General features: G+C 34.2%; 1 protein-coding gene across 1 annotated transcript in view; it reads right to left on the reverse strand.

The window, feature by feature from the left end:
- Nucleotides 1–20,093, reverse strand: part of LOC121737255 (A disintegrin and metalloproteinase with thrombospondin motifs 7-like) — a 65,456-nt gene extending 45,363 nt beyond the window's left edge. Inside the window, exons 1-6 of the mRNA XM_042128876.1 lie at nucleotides 20,044–20,093; nucleotides 12,924–12,987; nucleotides 10,817–10,914; nucleotides 2,779–2,875; nucleotides 1,032–1,134; nucleotides 349–479 (exon numbers count right to left, since the gene is read on the reverse strand). Of these exons, the coding sequence (XP_041984810.1) occupies nucleotides 349–479; nucleotides 1,032–1,134; nucleotides 2,779–2,875; nucleotides 10,817–10,914; nucleotides 12,924–12,987; nucleotides 20,044–20,087 (537 nt within the window). The 5' untranslated portion in view covers nucleotides 20,088–20,093. The remainder of the gene's footprint in view (nucleotides 1–348; nucleotides 480–1,031; nucleotides 1,135–2,778; nucleotides 2,876–10,816; nucleotides 10,915–12,923; nucleotides 12,988–20,043) is intronic.
- Between the last annotated feature and the right edge of the window lie 557 nt (nucleotides 20,094–20,650).

The raw sequence follows: 20,650 nt of genomic DNA on the forward strand, positions 1-20,650 counted from the left end.
GCACAGAACTTTATATGTAATGCTGTGTCTAGTCAATTTGACAGCGTCAGAAAACTTCGCTTTCTTTATCTCTTCAATCTTCTACAGTCTTATAATTTATTAACTTTCGTTTGTAAGTCAAAAGCCAGCTATTTCAGTGATTTTAAAGCTGTTAGCATGCACAAACGACATTGCTCATGAGGCATATACATAATATAAATATGCTCTCTTTATACATTCAGGATCATTTAAATATTTTTTCCGCTATTTACGTAAAAAATATAAATTTCAAACCCCGAAAACCTGTTGCGGCTATTCTTCTAGCCATATCCTGCCTCAAATAAAGCTATATATTATAATATTACATACCTGACAAGTGCCCTGGATGCATATAGCCCTATGCCCGGGGCTGGTGCAGGGTGTACCGTCGGCTACCAGGGAGAGGGAAGCGTAGAAATGCTGACCCAGCGGACGACAGTTCAGCATACATGGAGAAGCACCTAAAGAAAAAGACTTGATGACCGGAGGTGCGATCTTTGCCATAGGTTTCCATTCACTATCAAGTAAGGGTCTATACAGACGGACCGCATTTCAACTGCAATCCAACCGCAAGTTCAGTTGCAGTTGGCGTGCAGTCGTGTGAACTGTTTGGTTTGCAGTTCTATTGCAGTCGTGTCAATTGCATTAAAACTGCACTTGAACTGCAATTTGCGGTTGGATTGCAGTTGAAACGCGGTCCGTCTCTATAGACTCTTAGGGTACTGACCCTTAGTAAATAGATAAACTTTAGTCAAATAATCTTAGAAACATGCAATAATATGGGTATGTTTTTGACAGAAGTTTAATTTACTAGAACTTTTGATTGGCTCTTCGTAGAAACGAAAGAGAAAGCATGATATTAACACAGGATTACTATTTACTATCAATACCATTGCTGTAAGAGCAATAAAGAAGCTTAATAAAACTTGCAGTAATGAGTTAGTTATTACGGATACAACAAGAAGTGATCCAGAACAAGTTACTGATGATAATGATGATGATGAATGTCTTACCATCCACATAAGGCACCCAGGTGTAAAACCGCCCCCGAAAAGGGCGCCGGTCGTATAATGAGCACTGCGCCGCACGCATGTCGCCTTCTCCAACTATACATGGCTAGAAGAAGGGTAGAATATTAGGTAAAGGCACCCTTAACCCATGCTGCCGCATAACAATTCAAAATCTATTATGTCTGCGATACCCACGATCACAATTTCGCTGACAGAACAGATTGATTATCTCTATTATTACATAGAAGTAATAATAGAGATAATCAAAAAGAGACTAAAAACTGACCAAGTGCCTGTCGGGCCACGCGCAATATATTTTTTACACTTTAATCTTAATATTTCACAAACGGATCCCTAAATCGGAAAATGATCTATGAATACTCATAATATTAAAAAAAAAACCAATCCAACGATACCAAACACGATAGGGTGGACGCGAAAAAAAAATTCATCACCGCTTGACGTGTATAATTGTGTAGGGAAGGTACGTATTTTGTCGGCATCATATTAATGCCGACAAAATACGTACCTACATGAATACATAATATGTTAATATTATGCATTCATGCCAAATTACAGCTTTGTAGGTACTATACCTAATCTCGTAGCAAAACCGCGGACAGGCAGTCAGACTGACGGACAGACAGACGGACGGACAGACTAAAACTATAAAGGTTCCTTGTTGACTACGGAACTTTAAAAACGTAAAAGGGCGATACTATTTAGTTACTTATCTGTTTTCGTACTATTTTATAGTGTTCGCCATTTAAAACTTGTGGAGCCCTTCAAAAGTTGATTCAAATAAGAAAATAATATTTAAAAGGTTAACCAGCGTATAAAAATTCTTAACGTTATATTGCAAAATCAGAAACAATAAAAATACAGATCAAAATATAAAAATACCTACCAGGTAGAGACTACACAATAAATATAAAAACTGTTTATATTTATTGTTGTTTTTTACGGTTTTCACTTTTAACATAACTTTTTATGTATGTTGTATGACTTTACATTTTGAAATTCGGTCAGTCTATTCTGAGAATATTACTCACAGTAAGGACATGCGTTAGTCATTTCTTTTAGGTCTTAATTTGACAGACCTAAATATAGTCATTGAACTTCCAAAGCAATTTACTTGCTTAATTGACACGTGAACATTTTTTAAAACATCAAAAACGTTTGGTTCTAAATTCAAAATGCGTAATGCAAACGACCTCCGTGGCTCAGTTGGTGGGCTGTTGGTAGCTCAAGCCGGGGGTCTCGGGTTCGAATCCCGCCGCCAGAACAAAACGTTTTCAAAATTCCTGGGTCATGGATGTGTATTAATTATTATGTGTATCTTAATTTATTAAAAACTTAAACATATATTGTATAGTATAAAAGTATTAAATATATTTCCGTTGTCTGGTACCCGTAATACAAGTCCTTCATATTATTATTATTATTATTAATGCAAAACAAGGGGCCTGATTCCAAATGGATGCGACAACTTTAGTCCGACACCCCAATTCTGCCACCTCAAATGCTTATGATGAATATTACTAAGATACCATGCTATTTGAAGCATAACAATTGAGACAGCTTGCGATCATAGACACATCAGAGGTTCCAGAATCGATCCCTCTTTTTTTCTTTCGTTTTAATTTAAATTCTTATGAAGAACCATCGAAGAAATTGATTCATTAGGCGGTTGTCCTATCTATTATTTGGTCAAATTATGTCAATTAAATATAAGTCGTGATCATCTCACCTTAGTATTACACTCCTGGTATCTCTTGTCAATCCCAACACACTCGTGTGTCTGTCGGCTCACTCGTACTCCAGGAACTGTACCGTTTGCACTGTTTCTGCAACAAAATTCTTTAATTTATTTTTTCGTATTTAAAAAGAATTCCTTCTAAAAAAACATTGGATTTGACGCCAGTAATCACCAGGTGACAATTAAATTCCATACATTTTGTTAACAAACTTCGCTTTCTATTATTTTGCATCTTGACTAAATGCCTTGGTTTTGTACTTAGTCTTAGATGTTTTTTACTATTTTAAGAAAAAATTTTATGAATATAATAATTTATTCTTACAAATTCAATCAACTACTTGAATAAATCTTATTCATAGGCATAATAAATAATAATTATGCCCAACACAACAATACATTTTCTCATCTTGTGCAATCTAATTCATCGTGTATGTTGCAATAAAATAAAAGTAATTGGAACCATTAACAAATACACTTATCATTATTAAATCTTATTACAATACTCGATTTAACGAGAATTTATCTACAACAAACTATCGATATGAGTACAACACTATAAATCTCTCATAAGTCAGGCAACAATTAAAAAGTTGGGCGTCAAAAGGGTGCCGTAATGAAATAAAACGCTTCAAGTTACAACCGTAATCTAATTTTGGGTTATTAATAACACGCTTTATCAGGGTTAGAATAATATGTAGATGATATTGTTCTAATAAAGTGTATATTTTAATATTATATTTTTGGTATGGTAAAAATGATAAGGACACGTGAAGTTCCTTAGACGGTGATAGAATAAATACCGTTGGCGCGGCGTAGGAGAGGAAGAAATATCTCCTCTCAATATAGCACAATGAAAAATATGTATGCCTGCTCCAGCTGTTCCACTCATACATAGAAAATCCATAGATGTTAATAGACATGGCTTGGATATATTCTCCGTTACTGCCGTGAGTTTTGTAATATTTGATAAAACCAAATAATCATGAAAAAAAGAAAGCAGATTTACGTTATTATGTGGTTTAAATGTAACTCCACATTGTGTTCTAACTACACCATTAGTTATAACTTATAAGTCAACTTCGTAGGATCCATTATTTGTCGGCGACCCTATTAAGATAAGAATTATCAGATTTTATATTGTCAAGTAAGCGCCTATAAATTTATTATAACAAAAAGATTATAGGACGCCATCTAACAAAGTGGAACCCAATACACGATAAGTAAATTGACAATTTCTGAACGCCACTGCATTGTGATGCAAATCTAAACACTAGAATCACAATAAATCAACTAGGGTTGTACCAAATATCTTATATTTATCGATAAATAGTGTTTAAAATTTAAGAATTTGACTCACGTTTGTGCATTAGTTCATCTCACGCTATGCATCATTATATAACTACTAGATAACCCGGTGAATTTCGTATCACTTTACTCCTAATATTAACCTTCCCTAGACTTCTACGAATATTTCAATTCTAAAATTAGCCATTTGTCTAATTTTAGTGTTGAAATATTCGTATAGGTTCAGACGTTTTCAAGTTTTAGTGTGACTATCAAAATTCGTTTTTACTTTTTATTTATATAGATAGAAGATAAATAGAACTTTATTTGCCATAAAATAATAATTATTTATTGGTTCATTTAATTGCCCTGAGAGTGGATAAGGAGCTTTAATATTTCTTTAAATCTTCAGTAATTCTTATCTTACAATGCACAATGATACTACCAATCCTTTCAAACAACAGAAAAGTTTTTAACTTAAAAAATGTGGCCCAATTACTTTAAAAAGTGGCATCCCTGCGTCGACCAGCTTTATTACCCCAATGAAATGTATGTCCTGTCGGGAGAGGAACTATGACAAACGACGGCGCGGCTAATTTGTCGAGCCTGTTCTACAGCTATCAGCAGGACACTGGAAATGTAACGATGGAATTTATACCTCGTGGCGATCTAAATATCGATAATAACGCATCCCATCCCTCATTAGGGATGGGAGTGAAATGATAAATTTGTTGAATTAGTCCCCAGCTTTTGTGTATCGTAATTGAGATGTTTTTTGGAAGAAATGTCTTTGTTGCGGTAAAGTCGTTTTCTTATGTAACTTTATAAAGTCATTATAACAAATAAAATGAACAATAAAAATACAATATAATATTAAGTAAATATGGAAAAAAAAGTTACCCTACAAATAAAAGTAAAAGAAATATTTATTCATCGGTGGTAAAAGTGCATTCAGTTTATTTGTTTCAAAAAAGTCAGTTCTGAAAAAGTAAAATGACATTTTTATTTCTGACAGCTTTGACAAGTCGCTTTTCCCGCGCATATTTGGCGCCTAAAAATGGACACGCTTTTTATGAAATGAATAAAGAAAACCTGGCCAAAATATTATGTTACTGCATTTCATTTTGTAATTTAAATAAATCATTGTGCTTTAAGATAATGCATCTGTCAAAACTGAAACCATCTGTGGAAGTTAAAAGAAGGATAATTGATATCTTATTTACAGCAAATGAAAACTGACAGCATTCTAGTTACCCGTTTATCTGACTCTACATTATCTATGCCTACAATTATCTATGGTAACCATTCGAATATAACGGAGTCCCTACATTGTATTTAACTTATTCGCTTCATTTAAATGTTTAGCTTTAGGGCTGTAAGCATTTCCAAGAACATTTTAACGGTGGTTTTGGTGGATTATTTAAATTCGTAATTTTCATCAATTGCCAACCTCATAGGGTAATATTGTGTAAAAAAAAACATAAAATAATATAGAGGTATAATTTCTAAATGCAAAATATATTGCCAAATACAATAGCAAATTTATACCACATGGAAAGAAAATAGTTGTTACTACAAGGAGATCTTTTTGACAGCTAAATCAATAAACTGCTAGAATTATTTTCCCCAGCACTGGGATAGAAGCTGGGAATCGTTCGAATTAGAATATTAATGACCAACTGACTGTAGATATAATAAGGGAACTATATTGCAAATTGTATGCGACTGAACGTCTACATGTCATACTGTTGCACATTTAGCGAAGCTCACTAACAATTGTTATTCTTATAAGAAGCTTACCATAAAGTAATCTTCTTTATCTTTAAATAAAAAATATACAACAACTGTTTCCATACCTCCATATTTTCAAATTTCGAAACACACTGGCAACGCGTTCATTTTTCAAACGCCGAACACCATAGACAATTTTCTGACAGTCTAACTTTTTTATTGAGAATTTTCAAAGGCCTTAACAATATTGCCGGTAATTGCGTCATTACGTCATGGACATGATGCGTGTCAATCAGCTCTCACAGGTAATCAAGGGCTACATGCACCACAAATTCCATTACCTCAGCCCTATTAGGGTTCACTTGACCCTTGACCGGGTACTTAGCGAATTTAAGAGTTACAAAGTATGCTTCATTTTGTATGATCATGATAGTACTTAGTACCTTTTTTATTGTTGTTGCACTTTGCAACAAAGGAACAAAATGGATTATCTTTATTGTAATTTGAAGTAAATTTTTATAGTGAAAATGGGTTAGGCTCTTTGACTATTAACAATGTCGGATGTGCAAAATCGTCATTTTTGTTTTATTTCATAAAATATGTCCTTATAACGAAGGCTATCATGAGCTGAAAAGAAAAAACCTATATTATGCATAGTTTCTGAAATAGCCACATTAAAAATATCGTATATTACTAAGATAGCCCGCTAACAATGTCGGATAGTCACTATCTACGTTATTAACGGAACGCGGAAGCGAGTAAGAGCGCACGATGTGCCACATCCGACTATGTCAATGGAGGGAATGGACGTCGCGCTGTCACTTGTTTTTTTGCTACCGTAGTTATATATTTTTACTTTTCGACGCCATTTTCAATGTTTACAAGATCAGCACGACCAATTAAAACTTGGTACTCAACGAAATGAAGAAAAATATAGTAAAAGGCAAAAAATGCTGATGGTAATATTATGTCCAAAGCTAAGGCTAATGCGGAAAATGGTATTTACTATTCTTTATAATATTTTTTTAATATTTTTAACAGTATAGCTTATGTTTTATTGCTTTAGATTTGATTATGAGATGAATTCTTAACTTCATCAACATTAATTTATCGTAGGTAACTTAAAATTGTAGGATGTACCACATCCAACGTTCTTAACCGGTTTTTCGAATGTGTAAAATGTCGGTAGTACCACATACGACATTTTTAATCGGTTTTATAAATGGTTAAATTGTCGGTAGTGCCACTTCTGACATTGTTATGTGGATTTATAAATTGGTAAAATGTCGGTAGTACTAAATCATAATAATTTTATTTACTTTTCTTATTGATTAAATGGCGCTTGTAGTTTGTACCATATCTGTCGTTGCTTACCAACTTTTAAGAAATTCCAGAAGGCTTTAAAATCGGTAATTTTTGTGCGAAAATTAGGTTTTTGTTGGCACATGTCATACATAATGAATTAATATAATTTTTTATTTATTAATCGTATTTTTCATGATTTTGAAATTTGGTAACTAGTAGCCGCAATAAAGCCAGACTTTCATGGTATTTTGCTAATAAGCAGGTAGGCAACAATCATAAAGATTTACTCAAATTATGTAAAAGTGACATAATTCCCAAAAATAATATCTAAAATGCTATTTAAAATACCACAATGGATCAGAGAAAATCTCGGATGAAGAAGACTGCTTTTGAATAATTAATAAAATAAATACTAATTTCAATTTTTCATTCATACAAAGGCTGTGGTGGTACGTAAGTGTCCTAAAAAGTAGAAATTTTTAAGAACTACTTGAATCCGCGAACTTCGTTTCATGGACCTGCAAAACAGTCAGTCCTTCGTCAGTACTTTCTGTATTCCCCACACATTTAGGCACCATTATCTCTCTAGCATATTTGGAAGATCTAGATGAGATCGATAGCCGGTCGTTCGACTTGCAAATATAATATATTCCATTACACATTCGTGGTAGCCGCCGCCGTTGCCGCGTCGGCGCGGGCGCCTCATTTTGAGCTTTAATCAAACTGTCCTTACTTCTAAAATATTTGGCCCATGGTAATAATTTAAAGGACAATTTTATTTTTCACATAATTCCAATTAATATTTTGATATTTATGTAGGTAAGGATTAATAACGAATATGCAAAAAAAGTCACGCTAGAAAGAGATGATTTGAAGTAATTTTTTTAAATTAAAGTAATGGTTATTATTCGTTAACCATAAAAGATAGACATAAGCTGGCCTGGGTTTTTTTGTAGATTATGATGAGTACTATAAATATGTATAACATTATTTTGATATCTCATCAGTATTTTTCGTAGCGGAAGCGAAATAATGAAATTTTTGGCAAATTTTTACCACTTTGAGTTATGTTTTTGCTATTTTCGGTAGGATCCCTTATATATTTTTTCAGAATAATACATAGCCTGTGTTCTTTGCAAATGATGTAACTTTCCAAAAGTAAAAGAATTTTTTAAATTAGTTCAGTAGTTATTGAGCCCATTCAATACAAACAAACATACGAAAAGAACAAACTTTTTCTCTGTATAATTAATATGTATTTTTTATTTTGTTTAGTTAATTTAAGTTATGCTATCAAAAAGTGAACAAAATAGTGTTGGTAATAATTTTTAATTTCAATGTTTTAAGTAAGTTTTCATTTCGGATGAAAATTTGATTTTCCGAATTATTTTAAGCATAAGAAATGTTTTGTATTTTCATACGTACATTGTTTTTACGTTTTATTTGACAGAAATCCATAAAAATATTTTTTTCTTTAAATTGTTGTCGTTTTTGTTGATAATTTCTACATGCGACATATTTTTAAATTAACAGTTATCACTTAACAATGACGTAAATGTCACTTCCGACAAGCAATCATCGATTTTCTACAAGCAACAATGTCGGTTCTGGCACTTCCGACAAATCAGCATTACTCGTACCCCGTTAAAAAGGTCAGAAGTGACTTTTCTCATATGTGGGCATAAAATACGAGATACTCATAATAACATATAAAACGTAAATAACTTTTATAGTATTACCCTGTAATTTCATGATCCTACTTGAAATAAGTAAAAAGTTATGCACAATTTAGACTTTGAATTGCTCTCCTGTAAAGTTGTCGTTTTTCACATCTGACATTGTTAATAGTCATGGGCAATTTCCAGTTAGAAATGGATTTAGAGTTCTACGTTATGTTTAGGTGCCCTAAAATATTAATTTAAGTACATAAAATTTTATTTAATATGTTTTTTATTATTTTAAGCCTAAACTGTCCCACTGCTGGGCAAAGACTTTCAAATGTTAATTAGTTTGGACTGTAATAATAGAAATAGCTTTTTTGTAAAGAAAATTTGATATTATAATATTATGTCTTGTAAGTTGACCATAGCCAAAATATATCTCAAGATGTATATAATATGCATAATATCATAGCATAATATGCATATTATGCATGTTGTGTAGCGCACGTAGCTTGTTGCAGAAATACTATTCAGTAAAAAAATACTTAAAGCTTGGCTGGGGCACTCCCGCGCCCCCAGGTCCTAATAATTATCCATACTAATATTAAAAATGCGATGTCTGTATGTTACCTTTTTAACCAACCCAAAACCCTGAACTGATAGAGCCCGAGATACTTTGAGTCCCCGGAAAGGACATAGGCTACTTTTGATCCTGAAAAAATATACGGCCCCCGCGCGACAAACGATTTTTGGCGCAACTGAGTTGCGGGTGTCGTCTAGTTATTTTACCAACCTAAATGGAAGTATAATAAAAAAATGAATAGGTAGATACTTTAAGTATGTATATTAAACTAAATTTTCAATATTCAATTTTTAGTTTTTACCATCGTCCAACATGGGATTACAATATTGACTTTGTATACAAAGTTACAACTATAAAATCACTATCACCGTCTATCACCAATAACTGAGTGGGTTCTGAGATTTGCCTAAATGGTTAAGTGCCTTCGACAGTAATGGCCATGTAAATGGTGAACAATTTTTGTTTCATCCGCCATATTAAGGTGCCCAATTCATAGTTTTTTTTTTAATGAAATAAGGGGGCAAACGAGCAAACGGGTCACCTGATGGAAAGCAACTTCCGTCACCCATGGACACTCGCAGCATCAGAAGAGCTGCAGGTGCGTTGCCGGCCTTTTAAGGGGTAATAGGGGAGGGTAGGGAAGGGAATAGGGGAGGGTACGGAAGGGAATAGGGGAGGGTACGGAAGGAAATAGGGGAGGGTAGGGAAAGGAAAAGGGTAGGGGATTGGGCCTCCTGTAAACTTACTCACTCGGCGAAACACAGCGGAAGCGCTGTTTCACGCCGGTTTTCTGTGAGGACGTTGTATTTCTCCGGTCGAGCCGGCCCATTCGTGCCGAAGCATGGCTCTCCCACGTCAGATGTAAAAAAGCTGTAAGAAGTGGCGATTTTTTTAAACGTTTGTGGTGGAAAAAGTGGCAGTTTCGTTATAATTTTTTAAATAGAAACAAACGAAGAACGTTAGAGTGTCAAAGAAAAAAACGATACTTTCAAAATCTTTTTTTAATCTTTTTTCTTCCATAAAAAAGAGAAGATTTTTTTTATCGGCAGTTGATATATTTTTTGACATTTATATCTGTCATCGACGTTGCAATAATTGTATTCACATCTTAACAAAAATCTATCTAGATCTAGACTCTATCAGCTATCTCATCGTCTTTACAACATAGGTCCGTTTCACAACTTCCTGATAAGTGCTAAGCCTATCCACAACTTAACAGATAAAGTACGGAGAATCTGTCAAAAAAGTTGTAGATAGCCTATCCGGCATCTTATCAGGAAGTGGTGAAACAGGCCCTTAATTTATTATAAACATTCAGGGCTATTTTACCCAACCTGCTAAAAAAGGTCATTCATACCTTGCTCAGAACAAATAAGAAGTAGAGTTTTTATTGGGTCTGAGATACCTTGATAGTACATCATCATCCATGATCTCTACCTAGTCTTCACATATTAATCATCCATACCTTGGCAAACAATGCCTCTCCTGCACCGACACTCCTCCTCCACAAGACCTGGAGCACGGACTCCAGCTGCTCCAGCCGCTCCAGGCGTACTCTGGAATCTGGAATGTTCCAGAAGCTTACGTCACTATTTTTCAAAGAAATACAATTTCTGTCTTTAGGAATTAAGTCCGCCTCTGTACATTGTTGTGTGCAAAAAGTATACTTAATAAAAAATGTTTAGTAAAATAGGTAACACAACATTTTTTTAATCTTTATTAGGGTCAATTCAGACCGCAACGCCACTAGGCGAGGGGAAGCGCGGTGCGGCTAAAATTTGTATGGATTTGACAGATTTCAATTGCGTGAGACTTCTTGCGAATCTGTCAAATCCATATAAATTTAGATATTATGCATCTACGCGTCGCGTTGCGGTCTGCATAACCCTTATGGCGGCTCTCGACATAGGCGAACGCGTTGGCCAACGCGTCTGCAGACGCGTTGGCAGTGCGCTTGCAACGGCGTTTGTGAGTAATCCACACATAGGAAGGTCGTTCAGTATGCTTTGAATCGCGCCAATGTGCGGACGGATTCAAAATGGATGTTGAGTCGCTAACAGCTGCAGCTGTATATTTATTCACAGCTTATAATTACTTTGTAAATGTGGACAAGAAAAAGTTTTTAAAGGGTATTCTCGAAATAAATAAGTAAAAGGCGAGAAAACGTAACAAACAAAGAAATAAACTCACTTTTACATATTTTATAATATTAAAATATATTTTTTTTATTACTTATTATTTATTATACTTATATAAAAATTATTACTTATTATAATTATCATGATTAATAATAAATAATATATATTTATTATTTATTAAATATTTAATTTATTTTGTTTTTAGTATGTTTTGTTGTTATAGCGACAACAGATATAGGTACATAATCTGTGAAAATTTCAGAAATCTAGCTAAGTATAGCGGTTCTTAAGATACAGCCTGGAGACAGACAGACGGACAGACAGATGGACAGACAGACAGACGGACAGACAGAAATGCAGACAGACGTTGAAGTCTTAGTAATAGGGTCCCGTTTTTACCCGTTGGGTACGGAACCCTAAAAACATCGTGAGGAAAATAGAATGTCCAATAACCTTATTTTTTTTTTGCAACTTTTGATATGATTTTTGGTTCCACAGGCAGTTTTTACTCTGATAGGGTCTATACAGACGGACCGCATTTCAACTGCAATCCAACCGCAAATTGCAGTTCAAGTGCAGTTTGAATGCAGTTGACATGACTGCAATAGAACTGCAAACCAAATGCGCAGTCGGATTGCAGTTCAGTTGCAGTTGGCGTGCAGTCGTGTGAACCGCATACCGACTGCATCCAAACTGCACTGCTACTGATTCCATGCGCGGGAGAGCGGAGCGTGCGGGTGGGTGGGATAGTGCAGTTTGGATGCAGTCGGTATGAAGTTCACACGACTGCAGTCAACTGCAATCCGACTGCGCGTTCGGTTTGCAGTTCTATTGCAGTCGTGTCAACTGCATTCAAACTGCACTTCAACTGCAATTTGCGGTTGGATTGCAGTTGAAATGCGGTCCGTCTGTATAGACCCATAGGGCCCAATAAATTTAAATGTTTTCTCGATACTCATATTGTTCGCCATTTCGTCAAGTTAGATGTTAATTCGCCACAAGAAGGAAACGTGCACTCTTCATCGCCGCTCCGGGCGAACTGATCGCGCGGCCTATGTGTGGATGGAGCGCGAAGCTTGCGACAAATGTCCTTTGATCTTTTGCCGACATTTCCGACCCGCGCGGCAAGCTCGCAGACGCGTCGGCCAACGTCTAAATACCTACGGCCAACGCGCGAACGCCCGTTCTTCACATTGGGCCAACGCGTCCGCAGACGCATTGGCCAACGCGTTCGCCTATGTCGAGAGCCGCCATTACAGAGTTATAACATATTTTGTGTAAAAGGAATAAAAAATATCAGCATATTGAAGAAGAGCCATTTTATTTTTATATTTTCTACCATACATAGATCGAGTTTGAGACAAAACTCGTAAAAGACTTTAGAATTTAGAAACAAAAACAATCAAAGTTAGGCAGTAAAATGTTAAATATTACCTCGGGAAAGACTGTCGTGAAGTTAGCTGCGGTAACCATGATGATATTCATTGTAGTCGTCAACCTGAAAAACAAATTGTGTTCAGATATTGGATTATGTTCCATTAATAATTATATACTTCACTGTCCCGGCCAACCATTGTTTTGCTACAGACCTCACGGAGCCCGAGACCTTTCCAACGAATGCAAAACCGTGGAGATCGGTTCGTGCGTTCTGGAGTTATAGCGTCAGGAAGGAAAACCCGACTTATTTTTAACTGACTTCCAAAAAACGAGAAGGTTATATGTTCGGCTGTGGATATATTTTTTATTTTTTTATTTTTGTATGTTCAATTATTACTCCGCCGTTTGTGAACCGATTTTCAAAATTTTTGTTTTTATATATTAGATTATCTAGGATTTATATCCGACATAGTCTTGTTAATTTTGTGTGTCTATAGAAGCTGCGCAAAACTTTTAAATTGTCACGCAAAAATGGAAAGTATAGGCAGTTTTCGATTTGTAGGTCTATTTAGTAGGGCAAGTAAGCAGGCATAATAAGTTAGTGGCAGATCAGTGATCACGTGACGGGTCATGTTATTGTAACTTGGTCCAGTTTTACGGAGCGACCTGACCTATATCCAACAAAATCCAATTAGAAAAGATCTTAAAGTTATGCGTGACCTATATCCAACAAAGAATTCTTTATATTTTTTAACTTTTTGTTTGCAATATTATATTTTAAACTCGACGAGAAAAAATTTGAGATTGCAGTTTTCACCAATATTGTCCAAAATATAGCTCTACCATTTTCCCATATTAGGCTATAGGAATAATACCGTTACCCACTTTAAAGTGGAGCTTAAAGTCTTAGGTTTTCTGAGTGAAAAAGTGCCCACGTAAAACGTGAGAGCGAACAAATTATCCGCTATGTACGTGGCGCTTGTTTATCGTACCGCGCCACAGATGTTAGAAAACAGCAGATAGGTGATATTATTATTTATTTGCTTAAAATCATAAATAAACTCCCACACCGCTTTCAGTGACGGTGGCCGGATGTTGCATACTAACCCAGAATTGACTAAGGGTTCGAGCGATAAAAAACTATAGTAGAATAACATTAGCGAAGGCTGATTATAACAAAGAGGAAATAACTACTAACGAGCCTGTATTATAAATTCAAATCTGCAAGGAGAACGGGCTAAATGTACCCACGACCAATAACGCTGATACCTGATACGTATGTGGTTAGAAAAATCTTCATTTAAAGGAGGGCCGGCGAAATGTATGGGAAGTGTATCCACCACCAATAACTGTCAGATGCAGTAGATTTATTTTTGGCTGAGACTGGCCCCTACAACTGATAGTCAAGAAAAGATCTTTCTAACGAGATACCTCTGACAGTTATTGGTGCCCGTCCGCCGTTATATTATGAAGATTTAAAAAATGTAAAAAGTAATTGAAATAAAATAAAAGAGCTCTAGAAACATTGCCTACGCTAACGAAAAGTTTTAGCTTGCCTCAAATATCTGTTTTAAATTCGCAAGTAGATTCAATTATAAGCAAATCGGGACTATTGCCTAAATAAATTTTGTGCCATGTCTAAGTTTTCCTAGCTCTACGATGGTATAGTATCCGTAAACAATTTGTCAGTCCGGCCATTGTACAATTTATTTCTCTCACGACCACACTCGGTTCTCACTTTGCAAAATACTTATAGAGACTTTGCTAATTTATGCACTTTGCAAAGTATCATCAATGTAAGTGATTATGGACATAAAATATAAAATTGACTTCTCACTGCTCTACTGCTAGAAAGAAAGGATATTTAGTTGAGTATGCAATATATCTTATATCTTTAAACGAGCAATTCTTGTGTGTATATATCTCGGAATCGGCTCCAACGATTTTCATGAAATTTAGTATAAGTATAGGGGGTTTCGGGGGCGAATCATTTTTAGCAATTAATGTCTTTTTATTCGTGTTTTATCGATAATCACATCACAATCACTGACATCTATTGGCGAATAATAATATTATTTTGTGAGCAACTACATAATTACTTAAACGACACAACAACAGCTAAAGCTATTCCAGCAGATGGCGTTGGTAACACGAAGTCAATGAGTGTTTGCTATACCGAGCAAACTCGGTCATCCAGGTACTTTTAGTAAAGTGGTCAAAAATCTTTGACAAAATTTCATGTACCAATCTAAACGTCAAACTTTTATGGACTTTGCTTATTTGATAATATTTTTTTGCAAAGTCTTCGATGAAATTAATTTGACAGTTGGAATAGACCTTAAAATCTTCTTTCTTATTGTGATATGAGTTTAAGGTTTTCTCAAACGAAAAAAGTCTCGTAATACGAAACGGACGGACGGACGGAAAAAGGATTTTCTAGCCTAGTCCCAACTCCCAGTGTACGCTCAGTAAAAAAAAAACGCCGGAAACAACAAATATCAAATCCGCAAATTATATGCAGCTTTATGCTTCGAATCTGTCCTAAATCTTAAATCGAAGTTTGAATCAAAATCAAATCCTGCGTTCTAATTCTTTATTAATTGAAATATTATAATAGAAGGTTTACATTATTCTATTCCAGTGACCCAATTCAGCGCTTTTTTGCAAAATTGCATTCCAGTATCCATTTGCATAATTTAATTAGTAATTCAGCGCTTTGTTTACAAATTTGTATTCCAAGGCATTCCAGTGCCCGTTTACATCATTCTAATAGTAATCCAGCGGTGGATTGGATCACTGGATTGGATAATGTAAACCGGCCATTATGGCGCGGTCAATGCTACCGGTAGAGTGCCAACTTAAGATCCAAATTATGTCTACACGATATACTGCCGACACGAAAAAAACATTGTTCTAAGTTTTCACTTTCTTACTTGAAAATAGGGCTACCACCTATCGATTTTAAACCTTCACAATAAAATTTAATTGCTTTCTTTCTTTCTTTTTACTATGTAGAAATAACGACACGCCTGTAAATCGTGAGTCGTGGTCTCACTGCTAATATTAAAAAAATCTGTCTGTAACTTCTTTACTTCCTAGTCGTTGACTTGATCATCATAGTCGTCTATTAATTCGTTGATTTTTTTTTATTTCATGTAATATTTGACGACCTCTCTGGCTCAGTTGATGGGCGAGTTGGTAGCTCAAGCTGGGGGTCGCGGGTTCGAATCCCGCCAACGGAACAAAAAGTTTTCAATGCCCCTGCGTCTTGGATGTATTTTAAATATTATAATATGTATAATACAATAAAAATCTTATGTAAATAATATATGTATAGTATAAATGTATAGCACAAATCAGTTAAATAAGTACCTAGCAAAATATACGACAACCAGAATATGTGGTAACTGGTAGGCATCATAATAATTATTGTAGAAACAATGTTCAAAACTTAATTAAAATATCAATTCTGAATTAACATGTTTTAAAACTCATGAACACGTATAATATCCATAATCGATAATTATCATCTATTTATTTCGTTGAACTTTACCAAAAAATTAATTATAACAAACATAATTATTTGACTAAATACTCGAATTGCTAACCCTAAAAACCGCCCACGCATTCGCGCGTTTGCGCAAGCCGACAACTCCATTAGATGTTTCAAGTTTTTAACGATACGTTTTTGACAAGCGATGCACCCGCCACGTTGCTTATGGATCGGTTATACTCATACGATTTTCAGTAACGATATAATAAATATTATTAATAGGAAGCATAATTAAAAATAAAGGATTCCGTTTTTTTTTTCTGAATTTGGATTCGTTTTAATAAAAAATAAATATTATCGACATAAAAATCGTTTTTAAAAAGAGTTACATTAAAATTCAGAGATTGGATTTTCAAAAGACATAAAAAGATGAAATTACATATCTAGTTCATAACCTAAAGAGCGAAGACTTTATAATTCATAGCAATTTCATTTTCCATTTTCAATTTTCTTATATATAAATATGGATTTCCAAATGTGTTAGTCGCGCTATAACTCGAAAACGGCTGAACCGATTGGGCTGATTTTAGTCTTAAAATATTCGTAGAAGTCCAGGGAGGGTTTTAAAGTGACACGAAGTTCACCGTGACAGCTAGTCTATACTATAATATTATAATTCTGCAGAGTTTGTTTGTTTGTTTGTTTGAACGCGCTAATCTCAGGAACTACTGGTCCGATTTGAAAAATTACTTTACTGTTGGATAGCCCATTGATTGAGGAATGCTATAGGCTACATTTTATCACGCTAAGACTAATAGGAGCGAAGAAATATCGCTCAGTGAATATTACCTATGTTGTTTCTAATTGTTATATTGTTATGTCATTTGTACAATTTAGTTTATACTGAATATCGTTAAATATTATGTTAGTACGTAGTATAATGTTTGTCTTCCTTTTGTGGCTCTGTTATCTATAAAACAAGAGAACCTCTATATTCTCTACACAACTCGGCTACGGGTTAAAGATAATATTTTGTCAGAATTGTAATTTTACATGATAAGAAATAAATAAATAAATAAAAATAATAGAGGAAAATGTCGAAAAAACGGGGGAAATTGTATGAAAGGGTTTATTTGAACGCGCTAATCTCAGGAACTACTGGTCCGATTTGAAAAATTCTTTCAGTATTAGATAGCCCATTGATTGAAGAAGGCTATAAGCTATATTTTATTACGCTAAGACTAATAGTAGCTAATGAATAGAGGGAAATGTGGAAAAAACGGGGGAAATTATATGAAAGGGCTTATTTTAACGCGCTAATCTCAGGAACGGTCCGATTTGAAAAATTCTTTTACTGTTGGATAGTCCATTGATTGAGAAAGGATATAGGCTACATTTTTTCACGCTAAGACTAATAGGAGCGAAGAAATAGAGGAAAATGTCGAAAAAACGGGGAAATTGTATGAAAGGGTTTATTTGAACGCGCTAATCTCAGGAACTACTGGTCCGATTTGAAAAATTATTTCAGTGTTAGATAGCCCATTGATTGAGAAAGGCTATAGGCTACATTTTATCACGCTAAAACTAATAGGAGCGAAGAAATAGAGGAAAATGTCGAAAAAACGGGGGAAATTGTATGAAAGGGTTTATTTGAACGCGCTAATCTCAGGAACTACTGGTCCGATTTGAAAAATTATTTCAGTGTTAGATAGCCCATTGATTGAGGAAGGCTATAAGCTATATTTTATTACGCTAAGACTAATAGTAGCGAATAAATAGAGAGAAGTGTGGAAAAAACGGGGGAAATTATATGAAAGGGCTTATTTGAACGCGCTAATCTCAGGAACTACTGGTCCGATTTGAAAAATTCTTTCAGTGTTAGATAGCCCATTTATTGAGAAAGGCTATAGGCTATATTTTATCTCGCTAAGACTAATAGGAGCTAAGAAATAGAGGACAACGTGGAAAAACGTGAGAAATTATTACTGAAGCAATTTTTATGTTATTTGGCAAACATGAAGAATAGACCACGTTAAGGAACAAAGGCGGAATAATGTACAGTTGCGTGAAATTCCTAAATTACGCAAGCAAAGCCGCGCGAAAAATCTGTATATAATAAAATCGTAGGAAAGTAAATTCTGTATATTGAATATTTTTGTACAATGAATAATACTTGGGATGTGATCTACTATGCTAACGCGGACGAAGTCGCGGGCAACAGCTAGTATATCTATAATAATGGATTTTCAATTTGTTAGTAACGCTAAAACTCGAAAACGGCTGAACGGATTGGGCTAATTTTAGTCGTAAAATATTCGTAGAAGTCCAGGGAAGGTTTTAAAGTGACACGAAGTTCACCGGGAGAGCTAGTAGGTTATAATAATTATGATAGTATCTATACAATATGTTTATGTTTTACAAGTTATTACGATATCTGTGAGAATTAATTATTCCTAATTACTAAATGCAGAATGTAATTGTATCGTCCAAAACGTAAGTGCTGTAAGTGCGATTGGCGCTACACGATCGCCCTTGTAAAACCATTAAATAACATTAATGGTATCTTTATTACAGTTTTGCCCTGATTCTCATACATTTGTAATTCATTTTGTCAATTATCGTTTTTCTTTTTTATCTATCTGTATTGGTCCGTCAATCGTCAATAAAAGCTTTGGACCATAAGAAGTCAACTTGTTTTAGGGTTCCGTACTATAACATTTATAAGACGAGTGAATCTTGAGTGGGTACTCTCATTTTAGGACTTTCTAACGTTTGACATAAAATAAAAACAAATAAAAAAAAAACATATAACCTCCTCCTTTTTGGAAGTCGGTTAAAAAGGGAAAGAGATTTTAAAAGTCAATGTAAAAGCTGAGGACATGTAACATAGGCATAACTATAACTAATGACACCTAGGATAATTTCATCGAAAAATCTGTAAAACATTAAAATCATAAAAAACATACTTAATATTACAATCATTGTAATAAAACAGAATAAGTTCAAGAATAAAATGTAGGTACCTAATTGCTGTGGAATTTGAATGTCAGTGACTAAATTAAAGACTTAAAAAAAAAGAAAATGTCCTGTTCAAAACGAGAATGTTTCTATAAATCATCTTTTAACTTATAACGACACATTACTCGCCACACCACCAATAAAAAGGCCGGCTGCCTCAGAAGATTCACATTAAAATATAAATCGTATCACCCCCACTGCGCAGGCGCATGTTTTTTTTTTCTCAAGCACGCGCTACACTATGAATGGAGTATAATTTTATTTACTTTTACTCTCAAAGGATATTCGAGGACGATTTTCTGGTTTGTTACGGACGTCAGAGGGTCATTGTAGGATGTTTACTATAGATACACCTTACACAAATATTCGTGGGATACTGTAGAAAAAATAGTCTCAAGTAGCGATATGAAAAATATTTAAAAGCCGTTATCGAATCATAATACACAGTAAGAAAAGACTCTTACAGTTAATGTGTATTCAATGTCAGCAAAATCTTTTAGTTTTCTTATAATATTTTATATTTTAATATTTTTTTATATTTATGATTGTTTATTTTAGTTTCTATAACGGTCAATAACAAAACGTTTTAACACATATTATAAATAAATTTTAAAAATGACTTTTAAATGGTTTTATAAATGTTAAAATAATAAAGCAAAAACTTACCATAAAAAGTTTTTGAGCACAGTATAACTTTTTAGTCTCACCATCTTATAACTTTATTTTCTTTCACTTTTTACACACTTAGTCATTTTATAGTGTCAATAATGCATTTAAAAACTTAATTAACTGCTAAAAAAATACCTATTCCTAGTTAAGTTATGACAATAGACAGCTGTGTTGAAGACATATCTTTTAAACCACGACCTGAAACAAAATTCATAGATTAAATTGTGCCTTATAATAAAAATAAGATAAAGTTATACTATTATTATTAAATTTATATTATTTTTATACAATTTACAAAATATTTTATAGGATAATCTCCGACTCATCAAAAACACTAGTCTACATTTCACTTTTTGTTTTGCTTTTAAATTAAATGCTTTGTTATTTGACGAATTTGGGGGTACTGAATACCAAATGTTAAAGTTATCCCAAAATTTACAAAAAAATTCAGACAAAAATAATTATTATAGATATATCTTCTATATATATAAAAATGGATTTTCAAATGTGTTAGTCGCGCTAAAACTCGAAAACGGCTGAACGGATTGGGCTAATTTTAGTCTTAAAATATTCGTAGAAGTCCAGGGAAGGTTTTAAAGTGACA

This window comes from Aricia agestis, chromosome 20 (genome assembly GCF_905147365.1).
Source record: "Aricia agestis chromosome 20, ilAriAges1.1, whole genome shotgun sequence".
NCBI classification, from domain to species: domain Eukaryota; kingdom Metazoa; phylum Arthropoda; class Insecta; order Lepidoptera; family Lycaenidae; genus Aricia; species Aricia agestis.